This window comes from Acanthochromis polyacanthus, chromosome 3, assembly GCF_021347895.1.
Source record: "Acanthochromis polyacanthus isolate Apoly-LR-REF ecotype Palm Island chromosome 3, KAUST_Apoly_ChrSc, whole genome shotgun sequence".
Classification (NCBI taxonomy): domain Eukaryota; kingdom Metazoa; phylum Chordata; class Actinopteri; family Pomacentridae; genus Acanthochromis; species Acanthochromis polyacanthus.
This window is the reverse complement of record NC_067115.1, coordinates 25953300-25977698: the sequence shown is the minus strand read 5'-3', so window position 1 is coordinate 25977698 and position 24399 is coordinate 25953300. Positions and strand designations below refer to the sequence as shown.

Genomic DNA, 24399 nt, shown 5'->3' with positions numbered 1-24399 from the left:
ATATCTTGGACAGCATCCTTTAAATTTCAGATCTGGAGAATAAGAATAAATGCGTGTGTGTGTGTATGTGTGTGTGTGTGTGTGTGTGTGTGTGTGTGTGTGTCATGCATAATTCATCACTGACCTCCACCAGCTTGTTGGCATGTTCACGGAACACCTGGGCGTACTCCTTGACCTCCTTCTCATTTCCACTCTTAGCTGCTTCAATAAGCACCAGCAGAGGAACGTTGGTCTCCAGGAAAGAGTCTGAGATGTGGTCCATCACTGCCTTCCTCAACTAGAATACAGAGGGAGAGAGAGCGAGAGAGAGATGGAAAAGAGGTCATATTGTTAATAATGTTGCAGATGACTTGGCTGTATTATGATTACATATCACTTAGCATTGTAATGAATATGATGTAGTAGCATAATGGGGTGAAAGGACAGAGAGAGAAGGGCAATAAAAGAAGAGTGAAAAAGAGGAGGAGAACTCTCAATGGGCAGCAGTGTAAATTGCTTGTAACGTGTCATTTTTCCCACAAGGCCTTTTACTGGGGCAGATGTTGCGACTTGCGTCTTTGTTTATGGAATCATTTTGTATCAAACTGGCAAGGGACTGGTTGTTTTATAAGACAGTAAATGGACCCTGATCTTACACACTGGGATATCTGATGAGATGCCAGAGGTAACAGTATAGAAACCACTACAGACAGGTCTTTTATCTTACACAAAGAGGGAGTTATTCACCAGAGACCAGCACTAAGACAGACAAGAACAGACTATAGGGGGGAAAGTAGATTTACACACATGTGGCACATTTGCTTTCAGGCTACTTTTGGCCTCAGAGCTTCCATCATTCGTTATTTAATTCATTTTTCCCAACATCTGCCCTCTAAAAATACTGCTCATAATTGGTACTACTGCATTATTAGAAGACCACCGTCTACATGCTATTATTAGCACAGTTAATTCAAGTTTAATACTCTGTTTTAATAGATTTTTTTTGTGTGTTATAACTGCAACAGTAATAGAACAGTAATAAAAATGAGAAAAATAAAACAGAAAACATAATAATAGCATCAGTAGAAAGTCAAAGCACTTCATTAACTTCTTTACAGACAGTTATGAGCAATGTAAGATTTGAAATCAAACAATTAATATATACCACAGTTGAATAAACTGTATGGACAACAATTACAGGCAGCTTTTACAGACACCTGTTCTGCTCAGATCAGTTATCTCTTCTCTACACAGAGAAAGGATGACATTAAAGTGAAACTTGTTTAATTAACAACTTGGATGAAAGAGATTTGTTTGACTTTCCAAGTCATCTTTTATAATTAGACGTAAAGCAAACACTGTGATCATGGCCCTACAGTGCAAGAACGTGTAAAGGAGACTAAAAGGAGACTATAAAAAAAAAAAAAAAAAAAAGTAAAGGAGACTTATACAAGTGAATTACTGATTTGAAGAAATGCATGCGGGATGCAGTGCAAGACCAAAACATAATGCTTTTCCTCCAAAGGCTGATAAACCTTGACATTTGTGAACTGTGAACAGGGCATCTTTCTCATGCAGCGGAGAACAGCTCTGCATCAATGCAATTGTGTAACCTTGCCATCCTGTCACCTGGTGGGAAGGGTGAGCGAGCAGAGCAGATAAAAATCTTGCATTGCCAAAACTATCTTCACACTATGTTACTGCTGTTGCAGCATATGAGAAAGCTGTGGTGGAACACGCTATTATTCTGGGACAGGTGAAAAGATCTGGGCTGTTTGTAGGCCTTATCTGAGATTAGCTTACCAGAGCCCTCGCTGCACTGGAGGAGAATGAACCACTTTGTCGTAGAGGTACATTTAATTAATGTCAGAAGTTTTACGATATCTACACAAAATATAAAATTTCGTACATTATGCAAGTAACATCCATCTTAGTTTTTTATTATTATGTTCAGTACAACACATTCATTTCTAGGTTACTAGTGGCAATTTTAGGATGCCATGACTACAGTACGTCTAGTTGGGAATCAACAGCTGTTTTTATTTTTCTATTTTTTGAATTTCCATATCTATCCATCCATCGATCCATCCATCCAATATTAGCATTCAGTCTATGATAATGGAGACTTTGACAAAATTGTGAAATGGCAAACCAGACAGCAGCAAAATGTAGTAATCAACTAAGCAACATATACGTGCAAAACAAATCTGAAATATCACATTTACACTACGTCAAAATCGATAAACATTCCTGTGACGTGAGTGCTGGGCAAAAATACAAGGAAAAAGAAATGTGTTGCTATCTATTATGTAACATCTATCATTTCACTTCTGATGTACGTGACTTGTGCAATAAGCCAGCAGAGTGGAATAATCCCCTCTCTGTGTTCAATGTATCCTGATCATGCTCAGTGAAATGGCTTTTACTGAGCACTATTGTTTACAACAAATTCCTTACGGCAACTTGCTTTAGACTTTCCACATTATCTCTTTGTCAGGCATGGTTTCATTTGAATCCAATATTAACCAACCAGAGTTGAACTTTGAGTTAAAAAAAAACAGGATTAAAAAAATAAACACAGTTTACGTGGCTGAACTGAACTTTTGGAAACTGGACAGAAACAATCTTGCAAGTTACAAGTTGTTATTGCTGAGGAGAAACCACTCAGTGCCGGCATGTAGATGCTCATGCATCGGATGCTTATGAAGGTGTATGAAGCCTAGGTTACTCATGAATGCCAGACAGTGAAACGGATTCTGATGGTGGGTTTGAGTGAAGAAATGACACAGATGAGAGATTTCCCAAGTTGCAGTCTCTCCTGCACCATCAGCATTCTAATGCCCACACACCACTCCCACAGAAATCCATCTTCAATTTTTCAGATCTCACTTCCCTCCATGCTCCACCCCCACCGTCTCTGCTCTCACACTCCTTCTGTATTTCACTAACACTTAAAGGAAATAGACCTGGAATTCCAATAGATAGCAAAGGCTCCCCTCATTACAAGTTAGTGGAGAAGCCATTTGTCTCCCTCGTCGAGCGGTGCCACAGCGGTTCAAGCTCCCAAAGCAATGCGTTTTTGTTTTACATATTAATATTTGTGACTTCTTGAGGAATGTTATGGGCGGTGGCATTATATTCGAGAGTTTCATGCTCTGCCATATATTTTACTTTTTCTGAATTCTATTGGCATGCTGGCAGAAAGTATGCAGGCTGTGGAGAAATGTTCCAAAATTAAAGGCAGCAGTGAGCCAAGACTAGTGTCATAATATATATGCAGAAAGACAGAAAAATATACTGTAAGGCCAAATGTATGTGAACAAGACGGGACTGATTTTTATGATAGTAGACCACAGTTGTAAGGCTTTTCTACTTTAACAGCAACTTGCATCCTATTCACAGGATACAGTGATTATAGTGACAGTCAGGGGTGGACACTTTGAGGTTTGAATTCTAACAATGTCTATAAGAACAAAGAGTGGTACAACCCCACTGGGCACCTCCAGGATGCATTCGAAAATCAATTGTTAATCAGGCCTTATTGTCTATCAACAGTGGCCGACCTCACTAATACGTCTGTGGCTGAATGTAAGCATAGTCCTGCAGTGAGGTTCTCGAAAAGACTGGAGGATGATATGATGTCATATTGAAACACGATTTTGGAATGAGATGTTTCAACAACAACCACCCACTGGGGCAGTGGTGGCGCAACGGTTAAGTCTCTGGACTACTAATCAGAAGGTCAATGGTTCAAACCCCAATACAGCCACTGTTGGGCCCTTGAGCAAGGCCCTTAACCCTTCCTGCTCCAGGGGAGCTGTACCGCGGCTGACCCTGCGCTCTGACCCCCCCAGATGGAGGGATATGCTAAAATCAGAATTTCCCCTGGTGGGATTAATAAGGGATAATAACAATCAAAAAAATAATAATAAACTGAGGTTCAGGTATCTTACATGATTAAATGTCAGTGTTATATTGGACACTAGATGTTTAGCAGAGAGTTGTGGTGATTAGCACTTTCGCCTTGCAGCGAGAAGATTGCACGCCTTCTGGGGGTCTTTCTGCATGGAGTTTGCATGTTCTCCCTGTGCATGTGTGGGTTTTCTCCAGGTACTCCAGCTTCCTCCCACACTCCAAAAACATGCTGAGGTTAATTGATAACTCTTAACTGTCCATAGGCTCCAACCCCCGCTCCCACGACCCCAATGAGGATTAAGTGGTGTATAGATAATGAATGGATGGATGTTTAGCAGAACTGTGGAAGAATTTGAAAAAGTCCTTTCCAAATGTGTCATCTTTAAACACTAATTCCGGTGGTGGATTGCCTTTATTTGACAGTTGACAGGCTGGAAACAAAGGCAGCGAGAGAGTGACACGAGAGTGTGACACGTAACAAAGGCTGGAAATCACACTGGACACTGCAGTACGAGGCTTAACATTACAGAGAAAGCACTCCTGCTGCGTTTTTCAGTTGTCTGTCTCAAGCGTGTGTGATGGATCAGATATGCTTCCACAAACCTGAGTCAAAGCATATTTTACGACTGAAGTCTTTTTCCCCTGCATTTTGCATTTGTAACTGCAGTGTTAATGTCTTGGGCCCTGAGTGTTTCCAATACGCCGGTGACCTACAGCTCAGTGCTGTGTCTGAACAACTGAATGTGTAGACACAGAACGCTCACGCTGCACCTTCTGTGTAGACACGTGCTCGGCGACTATCTCTAAATATTTCTGTGTTTGTCATTAGCTATTTTTGAAGTAGTCTTTCAAAGCGGTTGAATAAATTACAGAATGACTAAATCTGTGTTTGAGATCCTTAATGGACTCATACATTTATTTATTTTTTTAGAAATGTGGAAAAGTATGAATAATTGTGCCAAAAATGTTTGCTGCTGACACCTTTACTATGCAGACATTTTGCTAATTGGTCAAATGATGTGAGTACACCTCCTCCTCTTATCTCTTCATCCTGCCTTTTCACAAGTTTCACATTTCTCAATTTCACATGATACTAAAAATTATCCATATTTAACAAACTTAACTGTCAAAAATTCACAGATGAAAATCTGCACTGCTCTCCAAGTCTGTGGTCTATGTGGTCTTCAACGATTAAACATTGGCATTAACGTTGTGTATTTTAATGGGGGGTATGTTAGCGTTTCGTGGGATTAGACACCTGCTTTCTCATAAAAAAAACAAAAACAAAAAAACAAAAAACAAATGCCTGAGGGAAACTGCTGCAAACGTCCACTATGATCACAGCAATACTCCAGAACAAAGAAGTTAATTCATGTTCAAAGGACTTCAAACTTATAGACAGAATTATCAGGAGTACACACATGCATTCAGAGACAGTGGCAACTTGGTTTGTTTTCAATTCAGCAGTCTTAACATATGCAAAAGGTGGAAGACATAGATCTCAATATGAAAGGGAACGCTGCCGGATTTATGAATGTTTACAGTTTCAGCTTGTCTTATGTTTCACTTGTGATTCAGAACACATAGTGGTGGGTACCTTAGGGTCAGCACGGGAAAGTTTCTTATTAAAATGTCAAGAGCAATCACAGTGCAAACGGCTAGAGCCATGACTGAGGGGAAACAGCCTGAGCAAATCAAAAATTAAGTAATAGCTCTCATATATGATATCTATCAGGGAACATGGGACAATGATGAGTGAGGGGAGAGTGGAAAAATGAAAGCAGGGGAAAGAGGGACTGATTGATCATCAACAGTCTAAGGACAAACACAATGGAAAACCTCATCCCAGAGCCTTCATTCAATGTGCCCGGGAAAATAAAACACTAGCCAGGGGAATCCAGTTTTAGAAACAAGGAAAAGGTGCATAAACGATGCTTTCACATTGAAGTGGTCGTGTTCACAAAGGAGAGCTGGAACTGGCAGCCCTTGCTTTATGGCACAGTGACTGTTAATCACTTACATCAACAGCAGGCTGGCAGTCTGATAATCTCATCAAAATAGGGAATTGAGTGTACCCTTGTAAGTGGTCATAAGCAACCAATGTACTAACTGAGTTCAGTGACAACATTTATTTTTTCATTATGCAAAGGCACCATATTGGAAAGGGGTGTTTAACTGCACCGGAGTTAATCATTAGCACCCAATTACTAAGCAGTACACACATGTACAACTTTATGTAAGTGTTCAACTTGACTTGGTCTTATTACTCCTGTGCTTTTCTTTCAATTATAAGGATATTTCTAAGTGACCCCAAATTTTTGAACAGCAGTGTATATTTCATACAGATGGTGAGGGTGTATGTATGCAAGTAACATTTTTATTAGTGAATATTGTGAAATGTGATAAATTTATGCATATATATATAGATGTCATAAAGACAGTGCGGGCATATTAGGTTTTGCTGTAAAGCAATAAGCTGCAGAGACATTGCTGACCCACTGTCACCACATGAAGCTAATATGATGCACATGCAGCAAAGAGTTGCACAAGTAGATACGGAAGCAACATTAGTATTCATTTAGAGTCAAGTCTCTGGCTAACTGGCAGTGGAAGTCTATTATTTTCTCTCATTTGACCTCTCATCTTTGTCTCTAACAACTACTGAGAGAAATTTCTGGCTGTTAAATGTTCACCTGCTAACTTTGTCTTTCTGCTGGTTGGTGCTGGCGGGAAGCATACCTATTGTGTGCTCAAAAAAGCTGCCTCGTGCATCTGGATTGATGCTAATGAGAGCTGTGAGAGTAAACCATAACACAAAAGTTGGGGTTCATAAAAACCCAAACAATGAGCTGAAATGTGCAGCAGAGTTGAAGGAAATTGGAGAGTAATCACGTGTGATGTTTCTTTAATTGAGTGACCCCTTTCAGATCCAAACAATTTGAACAACATGTTCATGAAATGCATGCTAAGTGTTCACCATTCCTTAACTTATTATCCAAATTATATCACTGGTACAATTGATATACTTAAAATGTAGATTTCCTGAATAGTTAACTAGCCTATAGAACTCCAGGAAAGCACTTTACTTTAACTGTTGGAGCAATCAACAGTTTGAATTGGCTGGACAAAGCTTTGACTGTCAGTGTGGAGTCTTTGTTGAGATGAGCGTGGAGTCTCCCACCATTCTGCATCCCTTAAACAAAATTTATTATCTTCAGTTAAAGCAAGACTTATACCTATAACTATAGAAGGTAAATAGTGTTTACCTAATGTAGAAAGTGACGCAAACCAGCACAGGTTTTTCAAAAAAAAAAAAAAACGCTGGTCATGTTTTGCATTAGCATGCTTCAGTGCATCAACAGCTCAGGTTAGCATGTTTGGTGTTAGCCAAGACCAAAGCTAAAACTGATATATAGATATGAGCTTTTAGTTAATATTTTGACATCTCTGGATAGAGACTATATAAATCTGCCATGAGCCATTTTCATGCAGCACAATCCCTTAGTGATCAAACTACACACTAACCATTCCAAACAGAAGTTAATGGGGCCATTGTTGGGGACATTTTTTGGAAAAACATTTTTGCAAGGTGTGCAAAGTTATATTTAAGCTGATTTTTTAGTGATTTTAAGCATTTTTCATAAGTTCTAAACAAGCAGGTTAAAATGTGTGTTAGCATGAAAGTTCATTTCTCTTTTTTAAATATGTCTAATCTGTCATCGCTGATTTGAATGTACAGTATTATCGCCAGTAGCTGGATTATACTGCATGGAGTGCAGCCAAAAAACGAGTTAAAACAATCTGTTAGTTTCTATACCACTTGTATTTTGAAATATATTTCAGCCTGTAACTAAGAATATGTTTTAAAATGAGATGACATGTTTTAGTGCTTGACTTCTCTTGAAACTGCATGTATTGTTGTCATAGCTGTGGGCTATTCAGTTAATTTCTTATACAGAACAGTACAGAGTGGTATATGTTATATAGAGACTCATTGTTGGTACTAACTCTTGATAATATGACTGGTGTCTGCTGATTTCTCCTCAGCCTGATGCACATACTCATCCTGTCGATCAGATTGCAGCTTTTTTTCTATCTCAGATAACTGACCTGTAATTTAACTTGGCTGAACTCATGTTCCTTGTCTTTCCACGTAGGCTGACATCAACATCTATTGTCACAGTTAAAGTGTAGTATTGTATTGCCCCTACTCAGAATACCAATAAGTTTACTAAATCAACACATAATTATTGGAGTTGATTTAAGACATTGCAAGCACACATTCTGAGCACTTTTTTCTACAGTAAGCCCATGTGTGAGATTTATAGAGAAATTATTGCATAAAAATGCAAAAAGGGTAATTTCTTTGAGCCCAATACACTATTTTCCGTTTCTTATTATGACAGTGCAATGATAACCTTTTTTTCAGTTTTACCTATTTCCCCTCTCAGTGTCCTCATCTTGTGCACTTGCAAAGCTGTCAATTCACTCAAAGACTGTTTTGCTCTAATCTGTGCTCTGTGTGATCTCAGGTTTACCTGTGCTCTCTCATTTTCACCGACAGATGAATTTTGAATTGCTACTCTAAACAAAGAGTTACAGCTGACAAGATTCATAGCAGCTTTTTCTTCTTAACATGATAATCCTCAAAAATTAAAACCAGCTGTACCAATCAACAAACTAATAGCAGAAATGGAAATGATTTCATCATCCCAAAGCAGAAAGAGAAACAAAAAATGAGACAGAATATATGAGGCAGTTGTGCTATAGGGAACTCTGGTATCAGCCATCAGTCACGGCCCAGAGAGATGACTTGACAGATGCATTCATTACAGACGAGATGACAGAGGGTACAACACATGGCTCATTTCCAACAGCTTTGTTGGGTTGGTTACCTTGCGAATGCTAATTAAAAAAAGGATAAAAATAAAATCCTAACAATTATGCTACAGCTTTAAGGTTGGAACATGCCATGTTACTCTTTCTCCATCAACTCTCTGTCAGTGTGAGACTCCCAACAAGAGACGGGGGCTAAGACATAAACATTTGATGACAGCTACAGATGTGCAAAAACTAAACTGAAAATAGGTTTTCTATCTGTTGAGCAAATTCACATTTTGCATCAATTCTGAACTGAACAAGCCACTACACATGAAGAGTTAATTTGCAAAACTCGAGAAAATAAAAAGGAAACTGACAGTGGTGAGCCATTCTTAACAGACAGCACACTCTGTTACTGCCATTGTCAAAGCATTGCGTGGCCAGATTTTACAGCAGAAAGCATCAAACGCCAGCACTGTTCTTGAAGGAAACTCTATAAATTCACTGAGTAATTCAGTGGGCAGTATTCAGGTCGGGTGATGCAACCTGGCTGTGACTTTTCAGCTGCACACGTGGCGTCTGGGTGAGAATATTGGTGTCATTTTGGCTCAAAGTCATCTTTAAAGATGAATAATTTGAATACTAATGTGAGAGTGTAATCTGAATAACACAGTAACATTGTGAACGGAGTTACACTGAATATCTCAAAAATGGAGTAAACAAAAAAGCAAAATACTGAGATACAGGAATAATTTTGTAGATCGGCTGGCATTTTATACATTTTTACTGCTTGCTTTACAAAAAGATCTTGTTTTGATATAAATCAATCACTTACATATATGTACAAGGACAAGTGAGTAATAGCCTCTTGCTGGACCTAATGGGCTTATAAAATAGTCACGTGACCACTGAGGCAGTAAGAATATGAGACAGATTCTTTCAAGTCAAATAAGACCCTGTTTGCTCATGCATTCAGTAAGCACAGCCTTAAGTCAAATGCATTAGCTTACCTATTAATGCATTTAGGCAGAGCGTCAATGACTTGGTAAAGTCAGACTTCGGGGGATGATAGATTGGGTGATAGAGAACAGTATAAGTCACTAGACAAAATATAATGTGGTCTGATTCCAGTGACCAGTGTAGGTTTAAAAAAAAACTAAAAAGATGAAATGACTGAGAATTCATTGTAAAAATATCTTGCTGTTTAACTGCAGCTCAAGAAAGTTGTGTCATTTAAGGCATGAAAGACGTGCGCAAATGTATTTAAATGCACATTAGTAGCATAAAGCGTTTGCTATGCATTATTAATTATTCATATTTACTCTGTCAAGGAGGCTGAGTTGTTACAATCGGCGTTGGTTTGTCTGTCTGCCTGTTAGCAACATTACTTAAAAAAACGGACTAACAGACAAGAATGGAATTTTCATTGAAGGCCAGAAAAGACACAAGGACCAAGTGATTAGATTCTGGCAGTGATGCAGCTTATAGTCTGGATCCACTGATTTGTTGAAGATTTCTGTATCACTGATAATGGCAAGGCATCATTGTAACTATGACAAGAAGTGAACACTACTGCTGACGATCACATGACTGTGATTCTACTACAAATCGACCTCTGATGACCATGAATATTTTAAAAATTTCATCCGTGGGAAATCATACAGTGACTGAGTACTGTGGTCTCTGAATGCTTTTCTTTTGAATGTATGTAACTGCCAATTTATGATCCTATTTTAAAGCATACAGAATGCTGGGGTCACTCAACACTGTATTCTTTTAATCTGTTAAGGAGCCTCAAGGTCAAAACTCAGTTGATTAAGGTTGGATTTAAGGCTCAGAAGTTGGGGACTTTCAATGAAAAAAAATTTGACAAAGTACCTGTACTGATCACCACAGTACAATAAAAAAAAAAGCATGCTACCTGTCCCAGTTTTATCAAAATTTCAGAAGTGGTTGTAAGGTATTCCGTTTTATTTAAAAGCTGACGTGTACATTCAGTTTGGAAACAACACCGTAGAATAACTTGAGTAATGATGATATTAAAAAGAACAAGAAAAGCACTCAGAGAGTGCAGTACTCTGCCAAGGCTGTTCATTCCCCCATATGCCATCGTCAGAAATGCAGCACTGTTTTTTAGAAATGCAGTATGTGTATATTAGTTACTGATGATCAGAAGTCACGGCAAGATAGAATGTGGCCATCTAATATAGACGTACCTACAAACAAAATGACCTTGCACTGAACACAGGTGTGTGTTATACATGTGTACGTTAGGTACAGATACCAAATCATGTGACCTAAATATGTCGCGGGCGGTGGGAATTGATGGGACATCGAAAACACCACCACAATCTAATCAATTGTTCTTTGTATCATTTCCAACGGATAAGTCCCAATAAGTCCACAGCGGTTGATTTGTAGTAGGATTGCAATCATGTGATCGTCAGCAGGCAGCTGACGTAGTGTTCACTTCTTGTCATAGTTACAGTGATGATGTGCCGCTATCTTGCAATGATACAGAAATCTTTAACAAATCCGTGGATCCAGACTATAAGCTGCATCACCGCCAAAATCTAATCAGTTGGTCCTTGCATCATTTATGACCTTCCCTGAAAATTTCATTCAAATCCATCAGTCTGTTTTTAAGTAATGTTGTGAACAGACAAACCAATGTTGGTCGACCCATAACTCTGCCGCGTTCCTTGACAGAGTAATAACTGAACATGGTGAACATTGGGGATAGATGCATGTGGATGTCTGCAAAGGGGTCCATGCAGACTCTTGCAGACTCAGGCAGATGGCAAAGTTTACATCACGTGGAACCTAATGAACCCTCGAAGACCTTCGCACATTCGCAAATGAGGTAAGTATAACACTGGCCTTAGGGCCTCTTGAGGTTAAATAAAAGTCTTTGTTACGGCAAATGAAAAGGCAACAGAAGTGTTTAGCAGATACATCTAAATAACTGCAAACAGCAAATAACTGCCACTGAGAAACTGCTGAAAAATGGATGAATTTAGAACATGAGAAGCATAGTTTTTTGTACACTTCATGACCACGATGACTGTGAAGAACATGGGTATGAAAGCATATTGCAGCCACTCGAGATAAAGAAAAACGGATCTTTTTTTTCCACCGGTTTTGAGCACTGTACATAAAGCCACAGTAGTCTCTGCAGTGACGATGAACATTGGTATTCATAAATTGTAAGGATAGAAAGTCACAAGGTGCGGAGTTGCAATTCTATGGCAATTCAAGAAGCCTATGAACGTTTGTAGCAGTTTTGTAGAGTGAAATAATGAAATAAGTTTCTTTAAAAGAAGAAAAATCTTTTGCCTTGAAAATCAGACCAAAAAGCTGCTCTATTCAAGGAGACAGCTTACTAATGCTGAATCTTATGTTGTGATGCCACTGGACGTCATGCTTTTCTTGGATGTAGTGGCAATGTATACTATGACATAAAGTACTGCACAAAGACACTACAAGTAAAGTGAGGATGCTTCCAAAAATAATTCCATCGATATTCTTTTAATTTAACAACAAACCTCATGCAAAGCTCAAGGTATATGATAGGTTGGTTAGTCTGTCTCAGTCAGATGCAACCATGGTGTAAAACTGGAGTCGATGCAAGTACTACAACCACTGAGGGTTGCTAGGTGCTGGCTCCTCGAAAAAATCATTTTGGCGTAGGAGGTCAGAAGGGCCATTCTACCAGGAAACTTGAGTCATATGTACTTTACTTTGAATTACGTGTGACACAGAGACTGTGACATAGATTCTATTTGTTAAGAAGTAGGTAAAACACTTCCCACAGATGGTTTTGCTGTTTATAAACAGTTTCTGCTTCACTGTATTGTACTGTTAGTATTCTTAATTGGCCCTTTTTTATGCAATTCATATGTAATTTTAGCATTAAATATACAATGCATCTTGGCTGTTGGTTAACATACGCGTTAGCTTTGAGCTGCATTCATGTTTGGAGTATCATTGTCTACCTTGACCTCATTTCCCATATTTGCCAGGTCTTGACTCTAACCAGAAAAGATATTGATCAGCTTCAGTTCAACTCCAGTGTAAACCAATGGGCAATGTCATTACATCCATCTTTATATCTACTTGGTCTATGTTGGATGATCCAATAATCTTAAAGAACTTGCTACAATTCGGCATGTTTTAGTTGCTTCTGCCTCTTCACATATTCCGATGCTGACTCAGATTGAGATTGGCTTGGTGGTTGCCATAAAGTCTATTATAGTTCTTTATGATTCTGGCTTTATGTTTGGGATCTTTGCTATACGGGAAAAAGAACTCAGGCTGATCAGACAGCTTTCCGATAGTATAAGATGACAGATCACAATCTAAACTACCTAAAATTTTAGCAAATTATTGTACGTCACAATCAAGTTGGAAAGTAAATTTTGTTTTCTGATGCACGTTGTCTTAAATATTATCATGCCGGTTGAGAATTTCTTCTGCAAGAAGGTTGAAATCCTTTTGTATTAACTTCATTTGAGCTGTGAAACAAGTTACTTCAACTACAAAAAAATAATTATCTTGATTCTATTGTTTTCTTTGATTTATTTATATGGCCTGTGGCTGTAAAGCTTGGGCTGCTGATTTTTAAGCATTCTGGCAGCATTCAGAGATAGGCTCTCCAATGGTTTGAATCCTACCTTGAAGAAAGATCAGTCTTGGTTAGAACTGATAATGTACTGTCTTCCTCTGCACCCACTTCACGTGGAGCACCATACGGTTCTGCATCACACCATATTTTATTCCCCTCGTCTATGGTTCCTTTGGGGTCTATTCTCAGAAAATCTATCTCCTACTATTGTTACACCGATGACACCCAGCTGTACCTCCTGCTGAGACCTTGTGTTTAAAACGGTGCTAACACCCTTCTTCACTGGATTGCGCATGTAAAATTTGAATGGCAAAAAGCTTCTCTTGGCCAAACTGGAACAAAACTGAGGTTCTAATCTTGGGTCTTGCCGACAACTATGCAGCCACCACAATCAACGCCCACAGTCCTCTGTTATGAAATGGAAATGCTCATACAAGAAATCATGGTGCCACTTTTGATAATTTCTAAAAATGTGATAAGCAAATCAAATCTGGTGTCAGCACTGCCTTGCGTCAAAATGAAAATCATTCTTGGCCGTTAAAGCTTTGAAGACTTTGGTTCATGCTGTTTTTCTTTCCCCATTTCACCTCAAGGACTGTAGTTCACTCTATGTGGGTAGTCTGTCAGCCCTATCTCACCTGCAGCTGGTTCTAAATGCAACAGCAAGACTCCTAACTAACAAGAGAGACCTCATCTTCCGTGTACTGGCCATTCTTTATTTATTTCCAGTGTAGTATCGAATTGATGAAAGCAATACATGGAATGGCACTAGATTACATTTCTGAGCTCCTTGCCCTTTGTTCCATCAGACCCCTACATCCCCTAAACCAACTTAAAAACAGACTGTGATTGAGCACTTGCACTGAATTTCCCTAAATTGTCAAATACAGTATTTTGCCCCTAACGATTAGCTCTTCTCCCGCTCCTTGTTTTTAAAGCCTACCTCTTTTCTCTCACCTCTTTATTTGCATTTTATTAGTTACTTATGCAATGCTATTTATGTTGTGATTTCATCAAGATAGTCTATGCTCGTATTAATTCACTTGTATGGTTTATCTGATCAGTCCTGTGCTTTATAAGTAAACTGACTTGACTCGACTTGACAATTTTAGCCTCCCTTCACAAGATTCTATTCTCTCTTTTTTTGCCGTTTGCCATATATCCTTTATTTGACAGTTGGCAGAGATAGACAGAGGGGTAAGACCTGCAACAATAGTCTCCTGGCTGGAACTTGAACTGTGGACATTGTGGTTGTGTGGCACATGCCCCCTGCCGTGTGCGTATGTGTGTGCTTGTGTGTAAAAACGACTTTAAAGTCTTTTAAGTCAATTCTCTATATTTTGCAACCACCACTGTGCTCACAAAATCTTCTTGGCTTCCATTTTTTATTCCTGTATTTTGATTGTTGGAAGCATCATTGCTTCACTATGTACATGTATACACCCTTTACAGTGTTATGTTATGTGCATCCCATTGTTATCTCCTGTTTTGTGTCGTGTTCATAGACACAATACACTGATCAGCCTGAACATTTAACCCACTGACAGGCGAAGTGAACAACATTCATTATGTCCTTTCAGTGCAGTTCTGCTGGGAAACCTTTGGTCCTGACATTCATGTGTACATCACTTTGACACATACCACCCACCGAAATGTTGCTGCAAATCAAGCACCTCTACACACACTCACAGCACCAGGACTCATGGTTTTTCACACTGAAAAAACTGCTGAGGAACCACTTGAGGAATGCAACACAAAACCTAAGCTGTTGACTTGCTCTGCACAGAAGAACAAAGATTGCTAACAACTACAACAAACCAGATCCATGGAGGCAACCCACAGAATGGAAAGTATCTGCTGCCAAAACCTCAGTGCCAGACACCATAGGACATCCACAGAGGTCAAGTGTCAATGCCCCATAATGTCAGAACTGTTTTGGAAGTACAAGTGGAACCTATACAACATTAGGCAAGTGGTTTTACTGTTGTGGCTGATTGGTGTATAAACTTTGTTTATTCTTCAAAACAAAAAAAAGATAATTTTGAGTATCACCGCTGTTATTAGTGTCTACATCCTGAACCAAAGGCTCAGCATGAAAGAAGCCCCACTGATGCAAGTACCAGCAGGAAAGCAGACGGTGAGGCATAAGGGGCAATGACTTATGGAGATTAAGTTTTAGGTAAAGACAGCAGTTTTATTTTTTAACTGTTGCTTGTTGTCCTGATGCAATCTCATCGGGTAATAAAAGTACATACGTTCAGCTGAGTTTTCCCAGTCAGTTTGATGAGAACATGTGGAAATTTCAGCGTTCTTCCCTGCTGAGAGGCACGGTCAAGCCTTCAAAGAGCCTCAGACGTTGGCTGTTAATGTGTGTCTGAGGTTAGAAAAAGGGCAGTATATTTGCTATAGTGTAAATCTCAGAAATCACAGCTGAAGGGGGCACTGCTTCACTGGTGATTGGAGGCCTCTTGTAAGGGGATACAGATGATTAGAATCTATTGTGAATAAAGAGCAACTATGTAATCATTGTGGATGGAGGCAGAAATAACAGGCTGTTGGTCTGTAATTTTTGAGTACTGATGGTTGGTTCCACATTTGCTTGCATGCCTGTGAGTTTTATTCTTTGGATTCAAAATATGCCTTCATTGTGACGTTCGCAATCAAACGTTTTCTTCTCGTCTGTGTGATGCAGAGTACTGCACAGTTATTTTGCCCTGCATTGTCTCTCTCAAACTGGGTAGTGCTGCGAGAATTTACATTCTCAAAGAGAACAAAATGAGGGGTGGGAGCGACATGCTTGACATCTACTGAATTTGCCCAGGATAACAGACAGCTTAGCGCTGCCTTGTATGTATACACAACAGCATGAAAGAGAAAACAATGCTGCATGTCTCTGGTGGTGTTGTCACAAGGCTTGTTTGGTCTTACCTGCTCTCGTTTCACAAATGCTGTCTGTCATCTGTGCTTGTCTTCTCTAATATTTGATCCCCCCTTTTCACTGTGGAGATGGCGAAGACTGAAATGCTCAAACGCACAACTGTGCTCCTCCCCTCAGGAAGGTCTTCAGTCTCTACACGGTGCCACTGACTTGCTAAACTCGACACATGTTTTGTTGACATAATTACAGTATCACAGCACTATGTAAAGCCTGCATGTGTGCTGCGAGCTTGCCCTCCCATCTTAACTCGCAGCTCAAACACACCGCCCATTCTGTCAAGCCAACCCCTGAGTCAATAGAACATCCTGTCAGAGTGAATACCGCCTGCCAGCCTGTCAGGCAGCCCCACCAAATGCCCACCGGGAGGGAGTTTTATAGCTTCCTATCTGGAATGATCGCCTGGACTTTAGAGGTCAGAGAGGACACAACCACTGCAACTATGTGCAGGGAGCTGCTATTGTCAATTTTGCGAGACTGCCTCTCCTATAAGAAAAAAATCAAAAATCAAAATCCAAGAATGCATGACAGGAAAGGGTTGTCTGTGAGTGAGACTGCATTCAGGCACCACAACTGATGTCCTGATGGTTTATGAATGGGCTTCCTTTTTCTGGGGCAAGACTCTTGCACGGATGTACTCCAGTTTTTCCAAGAGGATGTGTACTACAAGTCATGAGAATTTAAGTTTTAATTAGTTAGAAATGAGAGAGCACCTCAGAAGCATGCTGGTATTGCATCAACAGTCGCTTATGTGTGCTCATTAAGTGTCCTCTTTTTTCCATGTAGAAGTGTCAGCGTTTCCGATGTACTGTGAGATCCAACAGCGGAAAAGCCAGATTAATCTTTCCTTTAGTGGAGATGAGAAATAAATCAATATTGCTTTTGAGTTCTGATACTATGTATCACAGCGTGAATCATCCACTTATTCTTCACTACTGGAGGGTAGCTTTTGGAATTTTATACTGCAGCTTCATGATACAACTCCTTAGGGTTTGAGATCCAAAAGTAGAACAGAGATCAATATCAATGAGCGCCTCAAATATAGCCGATTGTTTGCTGAAATTCTTGGCCGACAGCGTTTGGTTTACCATGTCAAGAGACATACAAATAAAATCATGAAATGCTGTTGAAACAAGAGCACGGGATAAGGAAAGAGAAAGGGGGGAAAATACAGGCATAGCTATTTTAGCAGTGTCCCACTTAGAAGAAGGAAAAAGTCTATTAGGTATTAAGAGCTGGAACATATCAAAGATAGTAGCTCAGTAGGTCAGGGGTTTGAACCTCTTGCTCGGTTGCCTTGGTGATAGCCATGTCACATGTCACGTGCATGGTCCCCACATTTATATTTCCTGTGATTTCCAAATGAATTTTCTGTGGTCTCAGTATCCCTGTTGCGAGTGACCTCTTGAGGATCACCCAAAGCCTAGTCTCAAATGAACCCCTGTGATCCCTGATAACGGTAACCACTGCTTATCACGCTTTGGCAGCAGTGAGGCTCAGCAAGCGCATGCTCTGCTCCTGTGTGTTGCAAATACTGTGATTATTATTTCTTGTGTGAAATGTTTATGTGTGATATCTGTCTATGTTCCTGACACAGTATGCTGAGCTCTGTTATCATGCCGTACAAAAAAACAAACAAACCATAAACTCAATAATGCTGATTCTTACGTCGTGTTTCTTATTACCAACAAAAGAAAAGACCAAAAGTAGCAGTGATCATACTAAAAAGCCGCCAAATCATTTGTAGCTCATTCCTCTGTGCCTTAAATCTTCATTGTGGTGTAAAACTATTAAAAACACATCAGTGAGCTACTGTTCCACCATGGGACAAGCTTCGTAAATAAGATGAATGTGGGTGCTGTGGTTTTAATCGGTTCAATTCCACATGTAAGAGCCTCCTGCTGTAAACACTCCACCACGTCGTCAAATCAGCTACGAGCGCATTTACTGCCGTTTGAGAAGCATTTGCCAAAAAACTGCCCAAGATTAATGTCTTGAAAAATGAACATGCATAATCATGACCTCTTTTTTAAAGATTTATGTCTTCAGTAAGAATGAATTATGTGCCACAGATAATTGAAATGAACTGGAACAATTTTGGTTGTGATCCCGTAATGCATTGGGTGACAACACCAAGTCTTTAAAGTTTTGTGAAAAAGTTGTGTCTTCCTTTTAAAAACGAGCATAAAGTGTATCGTAGGGAGATAAAGATGGAGATGAGACCATGGACTCACCTGTCTGCGCAGGTCCCTGGTCTTTTTGGTCATTTTGTCAATGGCTGAGTTCAGCGGGTCACCTTTCTCTTTCCTGCCAGTCTGTGAAAGAAAACAAAAACACAGCGTTAATGTAGTTACAGTACATGCAGTAACAAATTGCACCTTAAACAGAGCTTAAGGGATACATTTAGTGTGGCTTCCTATTCTGAAAAGAACACGTGCTGCCATGAATTTGGTCTTTATATGGACGGGAGTCAGTGAAAACAGTGAAACAGTTTGTAATGCTACTTAGCAACTAGCTTATCTGGCACATATCAATTTAGTTGTCGCCAATTCCCCTGTGTGCTACACTTCCTGTCAATGCCAACTCCTACTGGTGGCTTTGGGGGAGTGAAGACTACCACGCGTTTCACCTGATACACGCAGAGTCACCAGCTGGTTTTTTTCACCTGACGGCAGGGTGTTTCACTAGACAAACAGCAGAGAGCTTCTTGCTGTTCCAGATTTCCCCACTTTCTGGTTAACAAGCATAGAAACCAACCAGTAGGAGTCACTGTGGAAGGTGCTGCCATTGAATCCATCTTTTAAACAAAAATATTGCCAATTGTGTTCATTGGAAAGTCAGGGCAAGGAAGAGGCTTCACTTTCAGCTGTGCCACCTGCGCACTCCATTTACCACTCACAAGCTCTACTGTATTTGCTCAGAAACCATGAAGAAGAGAGGAGTGATTTATACTCCTCCAGTTATTGGATTTCCACTTTTACTATCCGAGTTGGGGTGGCAGCTTGGCCTGAAGGTTAGAAAGATGGTGTCAGTGTCTTGGGGCAAAGCATTTCTACTCCAGGACACATGCTATAAAGTGTGATCTATCCAGGGAAATGCAAACAAGTGTCTGTGGCAGTGCAAAGTGATTAACATCCTAAACATGCTGCTCTGAATGCACTATTAATGAAGGTATTTCTGCTAAGACCAGTACAAATTACTGTCACTACATAATTAAAAATGCCATGAACAGGTTTCCAAAGTGATGTTAGTGTCCTGATTTTCCTACAAGAACTACGGATATTACAGTCTCTGTTACTTAGAAAACAAAACACCTGATTAATTTGTAGGCCACGACTGTTTTGTGAAAATTGATGCATCATCAAGGTTTCCACATTCCACTCATAGTGTCTTTAAAAAAAAAAGAGAAAGAAAAACAACTGAAGTTAAAGGCATACAAATTATAGGACGCAGCAACAACAATAACACAAGTGTGGGAATTGGGATACGGCTGAAAGAATATATTTCTTATTAGAAGTGAAGAATGTGCTATATTTATTGCAATGTTGCAAACTCTCCCTCAGGTCCACTCAGTCAGCTGCTGCATGGAGTCAAACGTCACCACATCTCAGAATGAATGTCTATAAATACTCATCCATGGTAATTACTAAATCCTTTTCTATTGACAGCAGACAATTTCTTTTCTTTTCTTTTTCCATTGAATGTGGCTCATCTCTTTCAAACCCTGCTCTGTTGTTTCAGGATGGTGTGATTCATACTGTATGCAAACAAGCCAAATCTGCTAATTCAAAATCTTCACATAGCTGTTGCTTTTTAAAAAAAAAAAAATATTATTGTTATTAAAATATTTTTGTTGCGTGAAAAAAAAGGGAAAAAAAAGAAAAAATGGCTAGCAGGATGATCAACAGATTGCAAAACAGAGTCATCCTATGCTAAGCAATACCAGCTGAGAAAATTATTTGTATTGTTGCCAGGCAACCACCTGCCCACTAAACTGCTCATGAACCTTTACAGAAAACAAACAAAAAAACTACACCTGGTGACATGGATTCCTATTAATCCATGTCTGCTTCAAATGAGGATTTCTTCAGATGTGTGGCATGGTCCAGAACTTCAGGGTTTAAGCAAAAGGACTATTTAGTCATTATCCTGTTAATTGAGACTCTAAACGCAGTTGCTTATCTCTGTGTTGCTGCACTATTGTCCTGCCCTTTAGATAACTGAGTGGAACAGAATGCCTCGTGTCTTTGTATCACAGAGAACGAAATGAGCCCACATCAAACATGTACTTCATGTTAAACTCACCCCAAGGTGGACACTGACTGGCACTTTTAATGCCTTGGTCACTATCAGGTTGTAAATTTCTTATTTCCACATTAGTTATAAATATGCTTCATATCACACAGTCACAATGATAGAGAGACAGGACCACTACCATGAACTCAAACCTGCAAAGTGGTAAAACTGAAGACTTGGGTCCTTTCTTTGCGGCCCTATTTGGTCAGGAAGCATGTGAGCTCCGGTTACTGCTACTTTGGTGCATTTGTCAGTGTGAACACTTTCTTTTCTCCTGGCTTGCAAAAGGGTTGACATTCGGGAAGATGAGAACTTAAAGACAAGCACCCATGATCTTTTTCTATTTTCAACATTTTGTATATTTTGTCATACTCCAAATTCCACAAGCCTTTCAGTGTGTGCCTGGGCTGTGGGGAATTCACATGTGTGCAAGGTCACCAATGTGAAAGTACTGCTTAATGAACAGAGCCTGTAGCCATAAAAACAGATATGACTCCCTTTTCTGTCTAATGTATTGCTGGCTTGCCCTTGGCCAAGGCTCATATAGCTTTAGTTTCCGTTCACATGGATGGTAAACATTAGGAATGAGCCATTTGTCTCCTAGCTCATATTTTTGTCGTTCCCTCACCTAATAGCAATCACACAATGCAGCTATTTCTTGGGGAGCAACCCGCACATGTCATTTCAACAGCATGTTTCAGGTTCAGTCCTATATTCAGTGACAGAATACCCACATGATCCAAACCTGACTATGGCACCACATGCATGTGGTTTCATTTATTGTTCGCAAGTACTATTCTGAAATATAGAGGAAATGGTTTTCAACCAGTTGCTGATTGACACAGGAGGAGGAGAGGAACTGAAGATAGTATTCAGTTGCCTTCTATTATGTGCTACACACTCATACAAGCACTCACACTTTGATGTTCAAGCAAAGACAAGCCGTTCTATGCCAAAGCAGAGGACATGACAGCATTAGTCATTGTGTTGCCTAAAGAGCTTAATGTGTCATTAAGACTCCAGAGGGATGCAAAGGATTATAGATGCTCACCACCAAAAATAAAAAGGGGTTTAATTGGAACCTTTCTAAGGACATTTCAAACAAGTTTATATGATAATATACATCTAATGATCTTAATTTTAAGAGGAAATGGTCAGGCTGCAACCAGATTGTCTCAGTATTCATATGATGGATAGACCAATTTTTTTAATATTATATTTTCAAGAATAGGAAACCCTAGCCGTTTTGTTTCTCAATACTCTTTAATCTGACTTAGAGATTAAAACAGCACAGTGATGTCAGGATAAAGGGACAAAACCCTGCATCTGTTATTTTGAGCTCCTATAGGCATATGAGCAGCACCTTATTGGTGTGTATATCTTCTCATAACTTTCACAGCTTTTTGTTTCATGTCGAATCTTTCAGATCAATGCAGCATACTTATGACAGTTCCAGCAAGTCAACAAGAGTACAATTACGAAAAAATATGCTTCCCTTTTACCGTAATTACTTTTCTGCTTTGATATATCAAAGCTTCTTCGCCATACTATGAAAAATGTATTGCTCATGTTGGGTTTTTCGGCAAAACATAAAGCACCCAATTAAAAACACTATGCATGAATTCCCCATCACAAACCGTATATGCAAGGCAGAGCACAATGATGAATCATAGGTTAGTAAATGAGTCGGGCTCATACTGATATGAGCCCAGCTCGGTCAAAAGTGCAGTCTTTGATAGGTGCGTGCACACGCGTGTGAGAAACAGACTGAGTCATATTTTTGTATTTATGTGAGTACACACTAATCCGGAAATCTATTCAACTTTCCTCCATTCACATTCAGGTGTGCCATGTATGTGTAAGCAATTGTGCTCTCCAGTTCACAGCTATTAAAAGCTCGACAACACGGCTGGCTGTTGATTCAATTGTCTCCCATACAGCAACATTGATTGCTTAGTTTTTGACTGCCACATAATGGAATGTGCATGTTTGGTTTTCTGGTAAACACAGTTCCCCATGGTGCTTTGCCGACAATGTTCCCAACTGTCCCCATCCATTATTTTCCACCCCCCACCCCCGGTGTGCACTCATTCATTGTTTGTCGTGGAGAGGAAGACAGAAGAGGGTGCCTGAAAAAAAGCATCCAGCGTGTGGGGTAATGGAGGACGTGGAGTTATTCTCGCCGGTACAACCGAGGGCCCGTGAGTGTGTCGCTCTCTCAAGCTCTTCCAAAGTAAGTATATAATTCAGTGGTGCACTGCAAACTGTCTGGCTGCATTTCTGACCTTAAACCCTCTAATGATGAAACAAGACGTATAGCTGTATCTATATGAGATGAATGGTGTGGGGAAGAATGTGGCACTTGGTTGGAATGCTGGTTTCCAGCTATTTTGAAATGTAAAATACGAGGTAAGGCTCACAGTTAAGTGGATTTCAATCCCATCAAATATATTAGTGCATTTGTAGATGAATGTTTTTGGAAGAGCTGGGGAATAACGCATATTTAACACCACCTGATTTCTTAATTCAGCCTGTTCTTTATGTTTATTTGATGGTATTTGTGAACATTAGGTGACTAAATGTCCGCAGCTTTTATTTCAGGCAACAAAGAAATGAACACATTTTAATAAATTTTACAGGGACCAATAGTTTAACGATGCATCAAAAGAAGCGGTGAAGGCATCCGTTTATTAATTGAGCTAAATTCTTCTTTTTTTGTTCTTTATCTCCACATCCATGCTCATCCCTTGAAACCAATGCAATAAAAATGACAATGACAAAAAAAAAAAAGCTGAATCTGAGAGGTGGTGAATGAAGTGAGAAATGAATCTGGTAATTTGTGGGCAATAACATTTCAAATCAAAGGAATGGGCAGATGAATCAGAGGGAAGAAAACAGCAGTCAGGTGGAGGGGAGGGGGGTATAAGGCATTGTGTCTCATTGTCTCCCAAGATCAATGTGTTAAATGATATCAATTCCGGCTCCTTGTCAATTCAATTAGGCAGGAGCGAGAGGTACAATTACTGTCCAATGTGGTTACACTGTCTGCAGCAGGCTTAAAGGGGAAGGCAAGCTGATAACAAGAGGGTGAGAAAGTGTTTGTGTATTTGCGAGCTGGGGGAGGGGGATAATAATGGTGGTGGCATGTTGGTCGGGTTACCAGCAGATAATGGGTAGCTAGATCCTCATTAAGATAAGTTGTGCTCTCTCAGCTGTAGTGCCACAGATGGGCCAATTTGACTTGTTCTCATTAAGTGCAACTTAAAGAGGTGCAGCGGTGGCTATCAGCTAGTTTGATTACAGGATACCGAAATAAGAAAACAGGCCAGGACGCCTGCGGCCGGAAAGATACTTCGAGATGAGCGGGACTGATTAGGATTTCTTTTTTTTTTTTTTCTCGTTTTAAATGAGATGACAGAGCAACATAGTACAGAAATAGATTCCATATCATAATCTCATTAAGCCATTCAAAAGTCCAATGATACTAATGCAGTACAGTGCACAATAAAATGCCACAGTGAGTAACTAAAGAAATATCCTTCGGGGCACAGCGAGACGAAGACAGAGGAGGCTATGAATGTTTTTTTTTTTTTCATTCTGAGCGTGTGCACATACACTGAAATGGGTCAGTTAGCTGCATGTTGTTCTGAGGGGGTCAAAGGTCAAAAATGAACAAACAAAAAAACAAGTTGGAAAGATGGCAAGATTACATGGGAGTTTGTTTCTCTCATTCATTCATTGTTTACATCTGCAGGGGACAGAATGAGTCCGAGCCTCTAGTCTATCACAAGGATAATACATACAGACACACAACCATTCACACTCACCT

General features: G+C 39.7%; 1 protein-coding gene across 1 annotated transcript in view; it reads right to left on the bottom strand.

Moving 5' to 3' along the window:
• The window catches only part of ctnna2 (catenin (cadherin-associated protein), alpha 2), a 361962-nt gene that overhangs the window by 90758 nt on the left and 246805 nt on the right, over positions 1-24399 (bottom strand). Inside the window, 2 exon segments of the mRNA XM_022216075.2 lie at positions 125-277; positions 18509-18589. Of these exon segments, the coding sequence (XP_022071767.2) occupies positions 125-277; positions 18509-18589 (234 nt within the window).